We start from the raw sequence: 17,942 nt of genomic DNA, 5'->3' as shown, positions 1-17,942 counted from the left end.
ATATATGGAAAAAAACTAAATGGATTGGGACTAGAAGAATTTCCACGAGAGGCCAAGAGCAAAGTTGACTGTCTTTGTAAAAACTCCACATTCTTACACAAAGGTGGTGGCTGAAGAGATGAAGAGAAGACAAGTTTATTGAATTTATTAATTATCTTTTTTGTGCCTTTAAAAAAAAAAAAAGTCCAAAATGGGTTACCTTATCTTCATAAATTATGGTCCAACTTTATCTTCAGGATAAATAATGATAAAAATTATTTTGTCATTAAAGTAATGGGGTTACAATATGTTAACCCCTTATTGCCCCTTATTGACAATAAAATAATAAAATATTAATCTTGCTGAGTTTTTGCTAAGAAAATGCTTAATTAAATAAAGATTTGAATTCAGCAGTAAGCTATTCTCACACCATCCTCCTTAATAGATGATTGTCCATTGGTATTACTAGTAACCTGAGCCTGATTAGGACACACTCAGTTCATCCCACTCAAGTCCTTTAACTCCAGTTTTCCACTGTCATCTCATCCCTGATTCCGTCGAGTTTCCGTGGTGTACCCCAGAGCTCTGTCCTGGAGCCTCTTCTTTTCATCACGTATATCTTCCCACCTTGGTAATAACGTCTCCATCTTTAATCTCCTCTTCTACTGCTTATAAAGGTGACACCTTGCTCTGCCTCTGCAATAAACCTAATTCCTCCCACCAGCCCTAATCCCGATTCACCTCAAACTTCCTTAAATTAAACAATGATAGAACTGAAATTTTGCTTATTGGCACGAAATCTACATCATCAAAAGCAGACAAATCCTCTGTAACAACTATCAACTCCTAAAGCCTGATTTATGTTTAATGCAGCCATTCTACATGGTCATATGTAATTTTAGCAAAAATGCCTCACTGTGCAGCGTCCGTAACCCAGCCTGATTACCGTGATTCCATCGAGTTTCCGTGAGGAAGGTACATGTGTGAGGCATAAACCAAGCTTTAGTGCCCCATCCACCCTGTGTAAGGGCCTGGGTGCTCACTATTTCAGTCCCGTATCATTTCTGCATATTTTCATCAATGCAACATTAAACGTCTCTGTCCTTTCCTCACCCCTCACAACACTTCTATTCTTACTCACAGCCTCCCGTATTGATTACTGTGATTCTCTCTTCTCTGCTCTCCCTCACAAATCCCTTCATAAGCTCCATTTGCTCCAGAATTCAGCTGCTGGAATCATCTACTACTATTACTACTGCTTTATTTAGAAAGCACTTTAAAAAGAACAATTGCTTCTATTGAACATTTAAAACGTGGAAGGAACAAAAAGCAAACAAACAACAATTTGTTTTACTGTCACAAAATGACCTTTGTGTCCCTAAAAGTGCTTAGAAATGTAATTTATTAGAATTCAATGTATCTATGTGGCAGTGATTTACAACAGTTGTCAATTCTAAATTGATGTAGTTATTTCAAAATTGCAGTAAAGTTCAGTTTATTTTTTACAGCTGATAAATTTTCCATATAAGGAAACATGAATACATGCACGCATACTATTAACCATGCTTACATCTCTGCATTAAAAATCATTTATATTAGTCTGAAGAAATATTCAGATTTTCTGAGAAATGGATGTTTGGGTTTTCATAAGCTGAAAGACAGAATTATTTCAAAGAACATAGACTTGATCACTCAATGCACAAAGGATCTATATATTGTCACCTTTCTAAAATAAAGGTAATTTTTTTTACCAAAAGCGATTTTTTTTTTTTTTGCCCAAGTCATCTTTTGACATAAAAAAAAATGATTTCGACCATTAATTTAGGAAGGTGGTGATATGAGCCTCTTGTTTTGAACTGAATTAGGGCAACAAGTGTATTTTTTTCATAATAGTTTCTGAGTCTTTGTACCTACCATATAGCGACACAGACATCTTGATGCGAATAACAGACGGACGTAATGTCGCAGTCAGACATGCAGCTCCCTGTGCCGTTGCAGGAGGAACTCTGTCGGTCACAGAACTTACACAGCTGACTGATGGGGTACATGGACAAGCCTGGTATACCTGCACACCAAACACACACACACGCACACACACACACACGCACACACACACATTCAACAGGTTAGTTTCCTGTTCATGACCAGTTCTCCGGATGTCTGTGATTAGAACAAACACTGCAGAATCTCCAAGTCATCCTTTCAGACATACACTTGTGGGTTGAATAAAAGAAAATAAAGAGCTTATCGTGAAAGGATCTGTGAAAGTATGGATAAAGTCAAATTATTGGATCCAGCAAATATTGGTAATAATTTGAAGAAGCTACAGCAGAAAGCTGTGACAGTATTTATACTACCTAAAGCACTTTGTATTGCCTTGTTACTGAAAATGTGCTATACAAATAAAATTGCCTTTACCTTTACCTTTTAACTTTCCACCTTCAGACCAACATTAGTATCATAAAGCTCATCATGCTCATGTCTTACGGATTTTGCAGCTTCCAATGTTTTATAGTTTTTATTTCCGGGGCTCTCGCATGCAGCTCAAACTAAACATACGTTTTTTTTAAATGTTCCCAGAAATGCATTTCACCGTCTGTGGAACACATCTAGAGTGTGATTATTGTATTGCTCAGAATTCCGATCTTCCAAAAAGAAAACGTTATGCCCATTACAGCTGCCACTGCTCCTCAGCTCTTCCAGAAAGGTTCTTCTGTTGCTCTCTAGAGGGAGAACTAAAACCTATGCTGTTCTGCCATATGTTTTAGGCATATTTATGTGTGATTTTATTTTTGGACATTCACGCATTTAATTCATTTTTCTCCCTTTAAAATTTGCACTTATATCTGGTGTTTCCTTGGTAACACTAACGTGTATTTTAAGGTAATAGTTTTGTCTGTTTTGGGTGTATTTTCATTCAAGAAAAATTAATAATAATGTATGATTTTAAAAAATTGTTTTCATACTTTAGCCAGCAGTAAAAAAAGATCATTTTTCAATTTCTGGATTTAATTTTATTTTAAGATGTTCTAAAACATGTAAAGTATAGAACTGACAGGAAATCTGGTTGGATATTTTTCCATGGATAAAGCAGCATAAGCAGGCACAGCTAAAGCATGTAAAACAACATAACCACTTGAAAATGGTCAGTGCTAATATTTTAACATTTTACTTAAGAATTGATTTTTTTTAATTTAATTTTGACAACCGAGGCTCTGAGCTGTACCTGAATGCAGCTGTTGTTAAATTCCCCAGTCATCAAGACGTGATGCAGTCTGGACTGATTCCACGCTCCAGCTAGCTGGAGGACTTTAGGTGTTTTTTTTTCTCCAGTACTTGTGATGCTTACATTCAGCTTGGCGTTGCTTCAGCCTAGTAATTATTTGTGTGCAGAGTCTGCTATGTGCCTTATTGCTGTTAAAAGATGAATATTCCGCCAGAAGGTTCTGGTTCGCCCACCTCTGAGCTTTAGGGACACATTAATGCAGAAACAGGTCACAACCGCATGAATAGATGGTAAGCCAGTTCTGAGTTATAATACAGCCTCAGTGTGAATTGTCTCAGTTATTGCAAATTAACTTTCAAAACACCATTTGACCTTTACCTAACCTTTAGTAACAGGTGGGAAGTGACAACTCCTTTCATGTATCAAAAAAAGCGACTGCAGGCCATGTTGTGGGATGGAGGTGTGAACAGAATTAACCCACCAAATGACTCATATGGTTTTCACAGACCTCCAGGCACATGGCTGATTCCACAGACGGCTCAGACCTACAGAGTCACCGACTCCACATGACTGTCTGGAGGCATTCACACAGTTACAGCAGGAATCAGCTCATCACCGGAGCCGATCATCCTAAAAGCTCCGCCTCATCTGGGGGATACAGCACAGCGGACAGAGCAAGTGTGTCATCTGGGCTGGCTAAGAAGTGAGAGAAATAAAAGTGTGTGTGGAAATAGATTGGGACAGAACTAATTTAAACTAGCTGGAAAAAACAAGGTTGCAAAAACTTGTCAGTCACTTAAACATAAAGTACTGCTCACAGTAACTGAAAATATACTATAAAAATAATGTATTATGTATTAGATATGAGCTTGTGGTATATAAGGCAAAGTAGGCTCCACTTTAAATGAAGGACATTCTTATTTTGTATGGACAATCTAAAATACTTTCCAATCTTAATCATGCAAATGGAAATGATTGAGCCGATTTTCAGTGATCATGCATTGAACTGATTAAATTGCTGTGAGAGGCTTAATTTTCTACAAACTTCCTGCAATATGACATTTTTCTCTACAGTACATGTCAAAGTCAAGACCCGGGGACCAAATCTGGCCTGTTGTAGTTTTTCATGTGGCCATCTCCGCAGACTAGAGTCTAGACCATAGACACATGAGAAGAAACTTCATAAAAAAATTTTTGTGCTTAAAAATTATTTTATCAATCAAAGCAAAGCAGTTTTTATACGCATATTCTCAAATGACATTGATGTTATTCAGTTTTAAGAAGTGCTCATCAAATGCAGAGACATATATTCCTTACTATGTTAGCAGTTTGTTCATGGATTCTATCAATACACCCTGTCACATCTTTGACAACACCTGTGATCTTTAGAAATGAAAATAAGTCTGACTGCCTTGCTTCGTGGTGTAAGGGAATTGTTAGAGATACGAAGAAAACAAAAATCACAGAAACCTAATCAGACAAATCAGAACTATGACATTAGTGTTTTGACGGTTACAATCCACTTCATCATGACGAGAACTTTTCCTCTTACAAACGACAACAGAAGCAGACTGAAACCAAGATGCAGACAAAACAACCCCAGCCAGCGCCACGGTAAGTTCCGTTGACCCGGCAGAACGTCTGCAGAGTGGAACTGTGAAAGCAGACTGGGCCGGGGGAGGGTTTGGGCTTCCCACAATCCAGGAATCATGTGGTCAAAACAACAGCGTCCGCCTGTGTCCAGGCCAAATGGCTTCCTCCCACCAGGCCGGCGGCGGGCGTTCCTGTGTCACTCGATCTGGAACGGTCGGGTTATTCATTTCACTGGAAACACACTTACTATGCTTTAAACACACATTCCGTCACACTAAGTTGAATTTGCGCAAAGCAGAGGAGTGAAACTGCAGAGCAGTACCCCCCCCCCCACACACACACACACATGCACGCACACGACCTGAGAGGTGAATATAAGCCGCTGTGCTGAGCAGCAGAACAGCACAGAGTCAATCAATCTGTACCCAGCCACACTTTACATTTCATCTGTATTTATTTACTCTCCTAAGTTAAAATTTGCTGAAATTTTTGTACTTTTTTTTAAAAAAATCTAATATCTTTCAGTATATTTTAAAAAAAGTAATCCTGGATGAATTATTATTCTACAAATAAATGCTGCTGGTTTTAAAGGAGAAATGTTTCTGTTTGTACACAACTGTAACAGACATTGTGATTTCATACATAGAAGCATTTTTGTATAAGCCAAGGTGAACAGGTGTGTGAGCGAGCTGGCCTGCACACCTGCACCACATTTAGCAGAGAACTATTCTGAGTCACTTCAACTCCGGACCTAATATCTATACATATATATACATGTATAAAATGCAAAAATTAGGAACGCTGTCTGCACAATTACTAAATAAACAGAATAAAATAAAACCGTTTCCATGGTATCCACAGGTGGCTCATTGTGTTTCAGTTGAGGAATGTTTTTTTTTATAACAGCTCCACTCTTTCCAACTTTGGGGCCACTTTTTGGAATCACACAATGAAATCAGGTGACCTCACTCTGTCCTAGGAAAGTGGAGGAGAAAACCTTGGATTGTCGTTAAGCAGATTTTTCATGGTTTCTAAAGGGGATACATTTAAGATCTGTTGGTGAAAAAAAATCCAGCCAGGACTTAGACTGAAGAAGAACCTTCAGAAATACAAACTCATTAAAGTGCCTATGAAAAGTATTCAACCCCCTCAGTGAATACTTTTGAAAATGATAAAACACATTTTCCAAACTAGTTTGAGGTGATAAAACTTTCAGCAACTATCCTGCTGGAAGTAGGACATAAAGATGTTTAGGGAAAATCCTTAAGGAAGAATGAAGTTGTTTGATTGTCACAGCAGCAGATGTAGACATGCAACTTTTTCAATAAATCAATGGAATTTTAATTAGGATTTTTTCTGAGTAACCGGATAGGCTTTCTGGGTTTAATCAATGCAATAACCAATAAAGATATTAGGGCTGCATTCACAGCAGCCACGTTTGGTCCGCCTCAGTCAAACTCCAGTCTGGTTGGCTCAAAGCTGCTGTTGGTTTGGGGATGTGTGAATGTGGAATCAAACTCTGATCCGCCTACAAACCTCAGTCTGGGTTCATCTGACGTGAACTCTGGTTACATTTGAATGCATTTGTGAACACACATACAAAACAGACAGGAATATGCTATTCTATACTATAGCACCTCCTCCTTGGGCTGCCACCTTATCGGGGTGGAGGGATTCGAGTGTCCCAATGATCCTAGGACAGGGGTCACCAGCTCCAGTCCTCAAGGGCTACCATCCTGCAACTTTTAGATTCACCTCTGCTCCAAAATGTCTGAATTTCCTCACCAGCATTCATTCCTCTCTGCAATAGGCTGGAAATGAGAAGKTTATTTGATCCAGGTGTGTTTGAGCAGAGACACATCTAAAAGTTGCAGGACGGTAGCCCTCGAGGACTGGAGTTGGTGACCCCTGTCCTAGGAGCTATGCTGTCTGGGGCTTTATGCCCCTGGTAGGGTCACACAAGGCAGATAGGTCCTAGGTGAGGAACCAGACAAAGCGCAGCCCGAAAACCCCTTATGATGGAAACAAACTTTGGATCTGGCGTTCCCTCGCCCGGATGCGGGCCACCGGGGTTTCACTCTGGAGCCCGGCCTGGAGGTGGGGCACGATGGCGAGTGCCTGGTGGCCGGGCTTTTACCCACGCAGCCCGACCGGGCTCAGCTCAAAGAGGAGACGTGGGTCCCCCTTCCAATGGGCTCACCACCTGTCGGAGGGGCCAAAAGGGTCGGGTGCAGTGTGTAACGGGCGGCAGCCGAGGGAGGGGACCCTGGCGGTCTGATCCTCGGCTGCAGAAGCTGGCTCTTGGGACGCGGAACGTCACCTCTCTGGTGGGGAAGGAACCAGAGCTAATGTGCGAGGCTGAGAGGTTCCGGCTAGAAATAGTCGGCCTCACCTCGACACATGGCTCTGGTTCTGGAACCAGTCTCCTTGAGAGGGGCTGGACATATTTCCACTCTGGAGTTGCCCACGGTGAGAGGCGCCGGGTAGGAGAGGGCATACTTGTTGCCCCCCATCTTGGCGCCTGTACGTTGGGGTTTACCCTAGTGTACGAGAGGGTAGCCTCCCTTTGCCCACGGGTGGGGGGACGGGTTCTGACTGTTGCGTGTGCTTACGGGCTGAACAACAGTTCAGATTACCCACCCTTTTTGGAGTCCTTAGAGGGGGTACTGGAGAGTGCCCCTCCTGGGGACTCCCTTGTTCTACTGGGGGACTTCAACGCTCACGTGGGCAATGACGGTGAAAGCTGGAGGGGCGTGGTTGGGAGGAACACCCCCCCGATCTGAACTTGAGTGGTGTTCTGTTGTTGGACTTCTGTGCTGGTCACGGATTGTCCATCACGAACACCATGTTCAAGCATAAGGGTGTCCATATGTGCACTTGGCACCAGGACACCCTACGCCGCAGTTCGATGATCGATTTTGTCATCGTTTCATCGGATCTGCGGTCGTATGTCTTATACACTTGGGTGAAGAGAGGTGCGGAGCTGTCCACTGACATCTACCTGGTGGTGAGTTGGCTCCGGTGGTGGGGGAGGAAGCCGGTCAGACCTGGCAGGCCCAGACGTGTAGTGAGGGTCTGCTGGGAACGTCTGGCGGAGTCCCCTGTGAGACGGAGTTTTAACTCCCATCTCCGGCAGAACTTCGAACATGTTCTGGGGTTGGTGAGGGACATTGAGTCTGAGTGGACCATGCTCCGTACCTCCATTGCCGAGGTGGCTTATCGGAGCTGCGGCCGTAAGGTTGTCGGTGCCTGTTGCGGCGGCAACCCTCGAACCCGTTGGTGGACACCTTTGGTGAGGGATGCTGTCAAGATGAAGAAGGAGTACTGTCTGGCCTTTTTGGCCTGTGGGACTCCAGACGTAGCTGATGGGTACCGGCAGGCGAAGCGGCATGCGGCTCGGGTGGTCGCTGAGGCAAAAACTCGGGCGTGGAAAGAGTTTGGAGAGGCCATGGAGAAAGACTTCCGTACGGCTTTGAGGCGATTCTGGTCCACCATCTGGCATCTCAGGAGGGGGAAGCAGTGTAGCACCAACACACACTGTTTATAGTGGGGATGGTGTGCTGCTGACCTCAACTCGGGACATTGTGGGCCGGTGGGCGGAATACTTCGAAGACCTCCTCAATCCCACCAACATGCCTTCTGTTAAGGAAGCTGAGCTGGGGACTCCGGGTTGGGCTCTCCAATCTCTGGGGATGATGTCGCCAAGGTGGTCATAAAGCTCCTCGGTGGCAGGGCCCCGGGGATGGATGACATCCGCCCGGAGTTCCTTAAGTCTCTGGATGTTGTTGGGTTGTGTTGGCTCACGCGACTCTGCAATATTGCATGGACATCGGGGGCAGTTCCCCTGGATTGGCAGACTGTGGTGGTCCCCCTGTTCAAAAAGGGGTGTGCTCCAATTACAGGGGGGGTCACACTCTTAAGCCTCCCTGGTAAGGTCTATTCAGGGGTCCTGGGGAGGAGGGTCTGTCGGATAGTCGAACCTCGGATTCAGGAAGAGCAGTGTGGTTTTCGTCCTGGTCGTGGAACACTGGACCAGCTCTACACCCTCAGCAGGGTCCTGGAGGGTGCATGGGAGTTTGCCCAACCAGTCTACATGTGTTTTGTGGATTTGGAGAAGGCGTTCAACCGTGTCCTCAGGGAGGCTTTTTGGGGGGTTCTCCGGGAGTATGGGGTACCGGGCCCTTTGATACGGGCTGTCAAGTCCATGTATGACCGGTGTCAGAGTCTGGTCCGCATTGCCGGCACTAAGTCAAGCTCATTTCCGGTGAGAGTTGGACTCCGCCAAGGCTGCCCTTTGTCACCGATTCTGTTCATTACTTTTATGGACAGAATTTCTAGGCACAGCCGAGGTGTTGAGGGGATCCGTTTTGGTGGCCTTAGGATTGTATCTCTGCTTTTTGTGGATTATGTGGTCCTGTTGGCTTCATCAGATCGTGGCCTGCAGCTCTCGCTGGAGCGGTTCACGGCCGAGTGTGAAGCGGCCGGGATGAGGCTCAGTGCCTCCAAATCCAAGGCCATGGTCTTGAGCCGGAAAAGGGTAGAGTGCCTCCTTCGGGTCAGGGGGGTCGTCCTGCCTCAAGTGGAGGAGTTTAAGTATCTGGGGATCTTGTTCACGAATGAGGAAAGAAGGGAGCGGGAGATCGACAGGCGGATTGGGGCAGCGTCTGCCATGAAACGGGCGCTGTACCGGTCCGTTGTGGTGAAGAGAGAGCTGAGCCAAAAAGCGAAGCTCTCGATTTACCGGTCGATCTACGTTCCCACCCTCATTTATGGTCATAAGCTTTGGGTCATGACCGAAAGAATGAGATCACGGATACTAGCGGCCGAAATGGGTTTCCTCCGCAGGGTGGCTGGGCTCCATAAAGATAAGGTGAGAAGCTCGGTCATCCGGGAGGGACTGAGAGTAGAGCCGCTGCTCCTCCACGTCGAGAGGAGCCAGTTGAGGTAGCTTGGGCATCTGGTAAGGATGCCTCCTGGACGCCTCCATGGTGAGGTGTTCCGGGCAAGTCCCAACGGGAGGAGGCCTCGCGGAAGACCCAGGACACGCTGGAGGGACTATGTCTCTCGGCTGGCCTGGAAATGCCTTGGGGTTCCCCTGGAGGAGCTGGAAGAGGTGGCTGGGGAGAGGGAAGTCTGGACCTCCCTTCTGAAGCTGCTGCCCCCGCGACCCGACCCCGTATAGGTGGCAGAAAATGGATGGATGGATGGATGGATATACTATAGCGCATGGAATTATGGGTAAATAAAACCAAAACTAATGTGCGAGCCTTGGATGGAGAAATGTCTCATTGTCTTTTGCCAAAGAAAAAGAGAAATCCTGAAAACACTAAAACCTTACGCCACTCCATTTTAGTTTATAATTCTTGAAGAAGGATGTTAAGCTCAGTGTCTTCTTCAGAGGTTTTTGTGTTGTTACTTTCAGTAGTGTCACCATAGATGAAGGGTTTGGTTGGTTTCTCTCGGTGAAGTGTGAAAGAGAAAAGCAGCAACTGCAGCTGGAACAAATATTGCAGTTTTAGAACCAATCGAAGCGAGTCTACCGTTAAGTTAAATATCTGTGACTCAGGCTGTGAGCTTCCGGCCAGCTTAAGTGAGCTGACAGGAGGACCAGTGTGTGTGTGTGTGTATGTGTGTGTGTGTGTGGTCTTCTGCTGCTGGGGTCAGCCTGCTTCAGGGCCTGATGTGTTCTGCTTACAGACATGGTATTCTGCATGTTTGGTGAGATACAAACAGAAATGCATTGAACTGATGACTTTTGATTGGCTGATTTGTAATTGACATTAGCAATTAATTAATTAGCAATCAGGGCTGCACAGTGGGACAGTTCGTAGAGCTGTTGCCTTGCAGCAATAAGGTTCTGGGTTCGATTCCTGGCCCCGGTCTTTCTGCATGGAGTTTGCATGTTATCCCTGTGCATGTGTGGGTTCTGTCTGGGTACTCCAGCTTCCTCCCAAAAACATGACTGTCAGGTTAATTGGCCTCTCCAAATTTTCTCTAGGTGTGAGTGTGTGTGTGCATGGTTGTTTGTCCTGTTTGTCTCTGTGTTGCCCGCGACAGACTGGCGACCTGTCCAGGGTGTACCCTGCCTCTCGCCCGGAACGTTAGCTGGAGATAGGCACCAGCAACCCTCCCAACCCCACTAGTGACAAGAGTGTATAGAAAAAGGATGGATGGATAATTAGCTCCTCGTATATTTTGTAGGATTCAAAGGTGTCTTGGAAGCATATGAGCCCTAAAACAGACATGGCTTTATTCGTAACCAAAACAAATGCAATATGGAAGCACTTCAAGCTTAGTCCAGCTTATTTGCCAGAATCGACAGTACACACAGCATCTTGTTCCAGTAGGACATAACTCCCTCTCTGCTGGTTTTTGCTGTTCTAGCTGGCTGAGGATATGAGCTCATGGTGTCAGTGAGGACTTTCCTGACAACAGGAAGGACTGCTGCTATCAAATCTTAAGAGAATGGAAAATACCAAAAGTCTCCAAATGGTGCACACACTAGGTCTCCTCTATGCTGAGGGTGAACTTGATGAATGGTGGAAGAATATTAATCTTCTTACTAATTGAAGTATATATAATGGCATCAAGACAAAATGAGTTGCTTTAATTAAAAATGATTGAGCATTTGTTTGAGCATTTGTTTTTAGTCTTCCAATGAAGTTATAATGCATGAAAAAAAAGATTATTTAATGATCACTCTTTCCAATATGAAGCTGCTTGCAGTGTAAGCTGCACTTCAAATGACCATATAACTGTGTAAACTGGAATCACGAAAATACATTTGGATAACACTTTATTTGAAGGGATCTGCATAAGACTAACATGACACTTTCAGGAACACGAAGGAGTTTTCATGAATGTTAACGACTGCTGTCATGAAGTGTCATTCAGTAAATGACATTTTTAGAGCACAGTTGCATTAAAAGTGTCAACTTTTCATTATTCAGTAAATAATGACACTTTTAAAGATTAATTGTCAATTAATTAACAATTGTCAATTAAAAGTGTCAACTTTGCATTAAAAGTATCACTATTTATCAAATGACCATCAGCCGTTCTCTTCTCCGTTCTCTTCTACCTCAGATTCAGCAAAGTGAAGGGAGGAAAACGGCCTTATATGATTATTAGAGAATCAAAGAGATCCTGCAGAGAGGTCAAAGAGACACACTTCTGTGTGTCCTCCTGGAGGAAATACAGGAGGACACACAGAAGAGCTCTGTGTGAGATCTGAATCTCACAACACATTACTAGATTCTTCATTACAGCCAGGATAGAGTGAGTAAAGCTCTCTCCTCCTGTGTTGGAGAATGTCTGGAAATCTAGAAGCAAATCATTCAGTAATATTCACTAACATTCACTAAGTTTCAAAAACTTGATTTCTTTTGAAGGAATGTGAATGTTATAATTGAAATAATTTTGGAGAACCAAAAGATTTTCAGACAATGTATCTTGGAAACATAAAAAAAAAAAAAAAAAAAAAAAACGTTTTGAAGGAAGACGTGTAACTTGATAAAGATTCTGTTAATTGCCTGCAAAAAAAGCCATAACAAGGGACTGTTACTGATATCTGCTCCATCCATACAACTTTGACTGAATATTGTTCTGGAAACTTATGTGAAGGAACAAATGATTTTCATTCTCGGACTAAAAAAACATCTTTGTAATTGAGTGGGGAAAATGGACATTGTAGAACACACAAGAAGAGACTTAAGGAAATTCAGCAGCATTATTTCTGCTGGCTCATAAATTAACCCAGATATTATTCCAATAAATGATGATAATAATAATAAAAAATAAATAAAATAAATGAATAAAAATAAAAAAAAATAAATAATAATAATAATAATAATAATAATTTCTAAAGATCTCTTAACACTTGAAGAGGTTTTAAATATCCAAAATAAATAGCAACAATATATAAGTATATTGAAGTCTCTAAACAAATTTGCCCTTCAAAAAAATACCAACCATTGTCTCAGATGGGGAAAACTGTCATGATGTCAGTATGTTGAGGTATTGTGTGTTTTCTTTTGTTTCATATGTGTTTCCTGTCAGATGTCAGGTTTTATTTTTATCTAAGTTATTCTCCAGTTCTCTCTCTGTTAATTTAGCCCTTGTGTGTCACCTGTGTCCGCTGATTAGTTATTCCCCTCACCTATTCCCTTTTGTATTTAAGTTTGAGTTGCATCCTTGTCTGGTGATTCTTGTTTGGGTATTATGTATGTTGTCAGTGTTTCTCCAAGTGTTGACCTGCTCGTGCACTGAGTTAAGAAAAATAAAAGCAAGATGCCACACCGCCGTCTACCTTCTGGTTCATTCTCACCTTTAAAGACTCCATTCCTGACAAAAACAGGCAAAACTGACAGTATCAACTTTAGTAAACAAAAAGTGCAAACTAATAACACCAACAATTCATTTAGATAACTTAACTAGATGGCTTGCTACTCCTAATGAGACTTGAAGGCTAAACTCTGTGGGATAAGACCTTGAGCCTGGCTAGTAACTGACTCCAGAGTTCACTCCTTCTTACGCAGAGAAAGCAGGAAGGCCACGTCAGTCGAGACCCGTGCAGCGTAACAAAGTAGGAACAATCCAGAGTTAGCTTCAGTTATTACAGAAACTAGTGATCCTGTTTGAAATCTGGGAGTAGAGATGGACCTTCAGAGCCACATGAAGACAGTGACAAAGTCAGCCTTCTGAAGAACATTTCCACGATTACAGAACTAATGTTTAAGCAAGATTTAGAGAAACTCATTAATGCGTTTATCTTTAGTGTCATTGATTACTGCAAAAAAGGTTTGCCTAAAAAATCAATCTTCCAGCTGCAGCTCATCCAGAACACTGCTGCTGGTGTTCTGACTAAGATCAGGAAAATAGAGCAGATCAACCCAGTTCTAAAGTTCTTCCACTGGCAGAAAAGACTTTAAAATACTGTTAATTTATAAACCACTGAATGCTTTAACACAATACATTAAAAATCTGCTGGTGTTGTATCAACCTTCCAGACCTCTCAGGTCTTCTGGTTCTGGTTCTGCTCTGTATCCCCAGAACCAAACATGGAGAAGCAGCATTCTAGCACCGGAAATTTGGAACAAACTTCCTGAAAACTGCAAAACAGCCGAAACATTGATCTCCTTTAAATCAAGATTCTAAGCCAACCTGTTTAAAGTTGCCTTTGTTTAGTAGTAACTGGAACATTGATCAATACATCTGATGTATATTTGCTTGATGGTTTGATGATGACATTTTCCAAAATGTAATGTTTGTTGTTCATTTCCTAATTGATAATTGTGTGATGTTTTAAAGCACTCTGAACTGCCTTGTTGAAGTGAGCTGTGCAGATAAACTTGACTTTGGTAGACAGAGAAAAACAAACAAGCATGCGGGTGGAAATGATGGAGCTCATTTTAATTCAACATGCAATTAATTGATTAATTGCTTATTGTGACAGACTTAGACGCAAGTCATCCAGACACGATGGAGTAGCAGTCTGAAGGCAAAAGCATGGAACCTTCCTGCTGATGGTCATCAACATCAGCCAAAACCAAACAGAGGGAGGAAAGCTAAGGACAACAAAAACAGACTGAAGCTGTTTAGGACAGGCGGGGAGTGGGTCGGGGAGCTTCCTGCAGTCCATCGTGCCCTGGGGAGGTCAGGCCAGCGGGGAATGAAAATGTGTGACTGATCCACCACAGACGGAGGATCTGCTCAGATGTTTGCTCGTCCTATTGTCCATACGGTGTGACTATTTGTGATGCAACAAGACCACACAGTCCCTCTGGTATGTGGGATTTCCAGGTTGAAAATAGGCCCCACTGTGGGAGGGGGACGGCAGGAACAAAGAGTGGGAGCGGAGGGGAAGGACAGCAGTAGCCGAGTTAACACAGTAGCTTATAATGACTTAGACCTTTACAGTAACTGTCTCCGTGTTGCAGCCAAGTCTTTAAATTGATAACAAACATAACTATTATGGCAGTGGGAGGAATCTTTTCATGTTGCCTCCCGTTACACACAGTCCAGCTCTGTATGATGTAATCTGAATCTGACTGCAGCTGTTCTGTTTCTGGCCTCAGACATTTGTTAGAATACAAACGGTATCATGGAAACCAAGGAACCATGGAGAAACGACAAAGAGGTAGTTCTGGAGAAGGTAAAGCTGCAGCATGTAACTCTTATAGAATTTTTATTTTTTACTTACATATTGCTTCAAACTGTCATAATGTCATGACAGTATGTTATGAGACAGATAATCTCTGAAAAGATTGAGCTCCCAGCCTTCTCCCAGTGCTAACAAGAAACAACCAATCAGAGCCAGGAGGCGGGTCTCAGCGTTGTCAATCATCTCTCTGTGTGGTGCTGCTCATCCCCCATTCGTGATCCCCCCTTGATCTCTGCCATACTGCAGCTAGCACAGCCTGTTGTCAATGCTAAGGCTAGTTAACATTACCTAAGCAGTTTTCCTGTAATGGTTAGTTGTTTCTCCTCCATTAGCACATTTAACAGTGAATACTTGAGGTTGATTGACAGCGCTATGGACCTCCTCCTGACTGATTGGCTGTTTTAGACTGGGAGTGTTGCGTCTCTTCTCAGGGAGGAGGAGTTCAATCTTTTCACAAACTGTTATGAGATAGTGATAGTTTTAACTAATGTGTAAAGAAGATTTCTTTTTTAAATAAAAGTGACATACTACACCTTTAAAACATGGTTTGGTTCTAAAACAGGGGTGGTTAATCCTGGTCCTTGAGGGCCGGTGTCCTGCAACTCTTAGATGTCTCTCTGGTCCAACACACTTGAATCCAACAACTGAATCACCTTCTAAGTGCAGTCAGGTTCTCCAGAGTCCTGCTAATGACCTTATTATTTGACTCAGGTGTGTTGAAGTAGAGATGCACCTAAAAGTTGCAGGAGACCGGCCCTCCAGGCCTGGAGTTGCCCACCCCTGTTCTAAAACAACATGAAAGTCTGCTCAGTCAGAGCTAGCTTCTCATCCATGGATGTCTGTAGTAGTAATCTGATAAAATGTGACTACTGATAAAATGTGAAAAAGGAACCATAAACTCTTCGCTGAGGCACTTTGGTATCCAGTGCTGTAAAAATGTGAGATAAACCAGGAAAACATTCCCTGATATTTTTGCAACTACATCATTCGCTCTCGGAAAATTTGGGCTTTCCAATAAGATCCCAAGAGCATTTAACTTCCCAGAATACATCTCTGTGTCTCTGACTTTTGAATCTCTCCTCTGTGCTTGTTTATTGGCTGTCCCACAGAAATGTCTTTCTGGTTCCAGTCTAAGCTGTGAAAAAAAAATCTTCTCTGAAATCTGCATAATGTTCTACCAAATGCATAAAATCAATGTTTAAAAGTGTTGCTTTTAATCCAACGTTATGCATTAAAACATTTCGACAAGGGCTGTCAACATCAACACCTTAATGGATGTAATTCATCTGAAAATTTTAACACATAATGCAGATGGGAGTGATAAACGACAGCAGTTGGTGAAAGTTTTTGTGTGACAGCGGACAGCAACAAAACTTCAACATGTTTTCCTTTCTTGTGTTGCGTTGCTAACCCGTGTGTGATCATCTTCATATGCATGAATTGGGCCGGTCGCTGGATGAGGACAGAAGCCTGTCACCTCATCGCACAAATTCTATAGGAAATGAATGGAGAGGGACATTTCTAAACGAATGTTTAAAACTAAATGACTTCCTTTAAACCTTCCTGAATACTCAAACCCTGGACAACTGAGAATATTCAGACATGTTTGGTTTGAGACAAACATTTTTAGAAAACGTGCACACAGGCAGTTTTTGATATGGGCAGTTTCCCAGGGCAGCATCAGAAAGGGGTGGGACACCCAAAAGCGAGAAAATAAAATATATCTTATCTGTCCGTTGTCTCCTAAACACCTGCATACATGTAGGGGAGGAAGTTTCCCTTGAGTACTGAGACTACATGACCTGCTTTCTGCTACAAAAAAAATTTAAATAAATAAAGGTAATAACTTACATTTTAATTGGCTGACATGCAGTAGAAGGTGCCCAGAGCTCCATTTCTGCAAGACTCACATCTGTGCGCATATTTATATTTCAAGCTTGCAAAGTTAGGCATAGTGATTAATCGTGATAAATCACAGCGGCAGAGTGTGATTAATCAGTTTAATTAGGATGAAGTTTCACTACATCCTAGCCTAGAAGTAAAACAATGAAGTTCGCCATATGAGACTTCATGGTATGTAAACAAGAATTATCTGATTGCACGGGGAAAGATCTTTCTCTTGCGCTCTAAAAACAAACGCATGTGTGCATCCAGCAGTCACCAGGATAACTCAGGAGTGCATCAGCAGCTCACCTCATGAGTCACCTGTTGCCCCCCTCGGCTCTCTAACCATCCACACATAAGTATGCCAGAAGGAAGCACTCCCAGTTTAACTTTTAATTTTTTTAATAATTAAAAAAAATAAAACATGGCTGACATGAATGAGCGTTATTTGGTGAGCCCGAGGCTGTCAAACAGACAGAGAGCTTGTGTGAAGTTTAAAGTGTTTTTTACTCACCAGCTGTCCCAGGTTTGAGCAGCGGCAAAAAGAAAACAGCCCATAATACTAATGATGATGGTAATGAAACTCCCCGTGACGATGAGCAGCACTGCTGTCCGTACATGTTACTGAGACTGCTTCTGAAACCGTTCATTCACGTAGAAGAGAGAGAAGCTCGAGGAACGATTTCTGTGCGTCCGACCTGCTCTGCTCTGCTCTCTGCTCTGCTCAGCAGCTGGAGAGTTACTGCCTAACTATTTACACACACACCCACACACACAAGCATGCTGCTCTGACAGGAAACCAGAGGAAGGAGCACTCTCTCTCTCTCTCTCTCTCTCTCTCTTTCTCTCTCTCTTTCACTCGCTCTCCGTCTAGGACTGTGTTTCTACCCAAATACTGGAAATCGGAACGGTAAACAACTCGCTGCACACACAGAAACAGAAAGTTACCAAGCAGTTCTGAATTCCACAGAGTTCTACACAGACACACCGCACAGAGCTGGAGTCTAGAAAAGGAGAGATGAATATCATTTTACCATTTAAGATTTCACAGAAGCAAAAATAAATAAATAAATAAAAATACACATAAGAAACCAAAAA

At 42.8% G+C, this 17,942-nt stretch overlaps 1 protein-coding gene across 2 annotated transcripts in view; it reads right to left on the bottom strand.

Moving 5' to 3' along the window:
- The window catches only part of tgfbr2b (transforming growth factor beta receptor 2b), a 38,812-nt gene extending 21,230 nt beyond the window's left edge, over positions 1-17,582 (bottom strand). For both annotated transcript variants that reach the window (XM_008411087.2, XM_017305089.1), the window contains exons 1-2: positions 17,359-17,582; positions 1,894-2,044 (exon numbers count right to left, since the gene is read on the bottom strand). In XM_008411087.2, coding sequence (XP_008409309.1) covers positions 1,894-2,044; positions 17,359-17,494 — 287 coding nt within the window. In that variant the 5' untranslated portion in view covers positions 17,495-17,582. The remainder of the gene's footprint in view (positions 1-1,893; positions 2,045-17,358) is intronic.
- Between the last annotated feature and the right edge of the window lie 360 nt (positions 17,583-17,942).

The sequence above is a fragment of the Poecilia reticulata genome, linkage group LG6, assembly GCF_000633615.1.
Source record: "Poecilia reticulata strain Guanapo linkage group LG6, Guppy_female_1.0+MT, whole genome shotgun sequence".
In the NCBI taxonomy this organism is placed as follows: Eukaryota; Metazoa; Chordata; class Actinopteri; order Cyprinodontiformes; family Poeciliidae; genus Poecilia; species Poecilia reticulata.
This window is presented reverse-complemented; position numbering and strand designations above follow the sequence as displayed.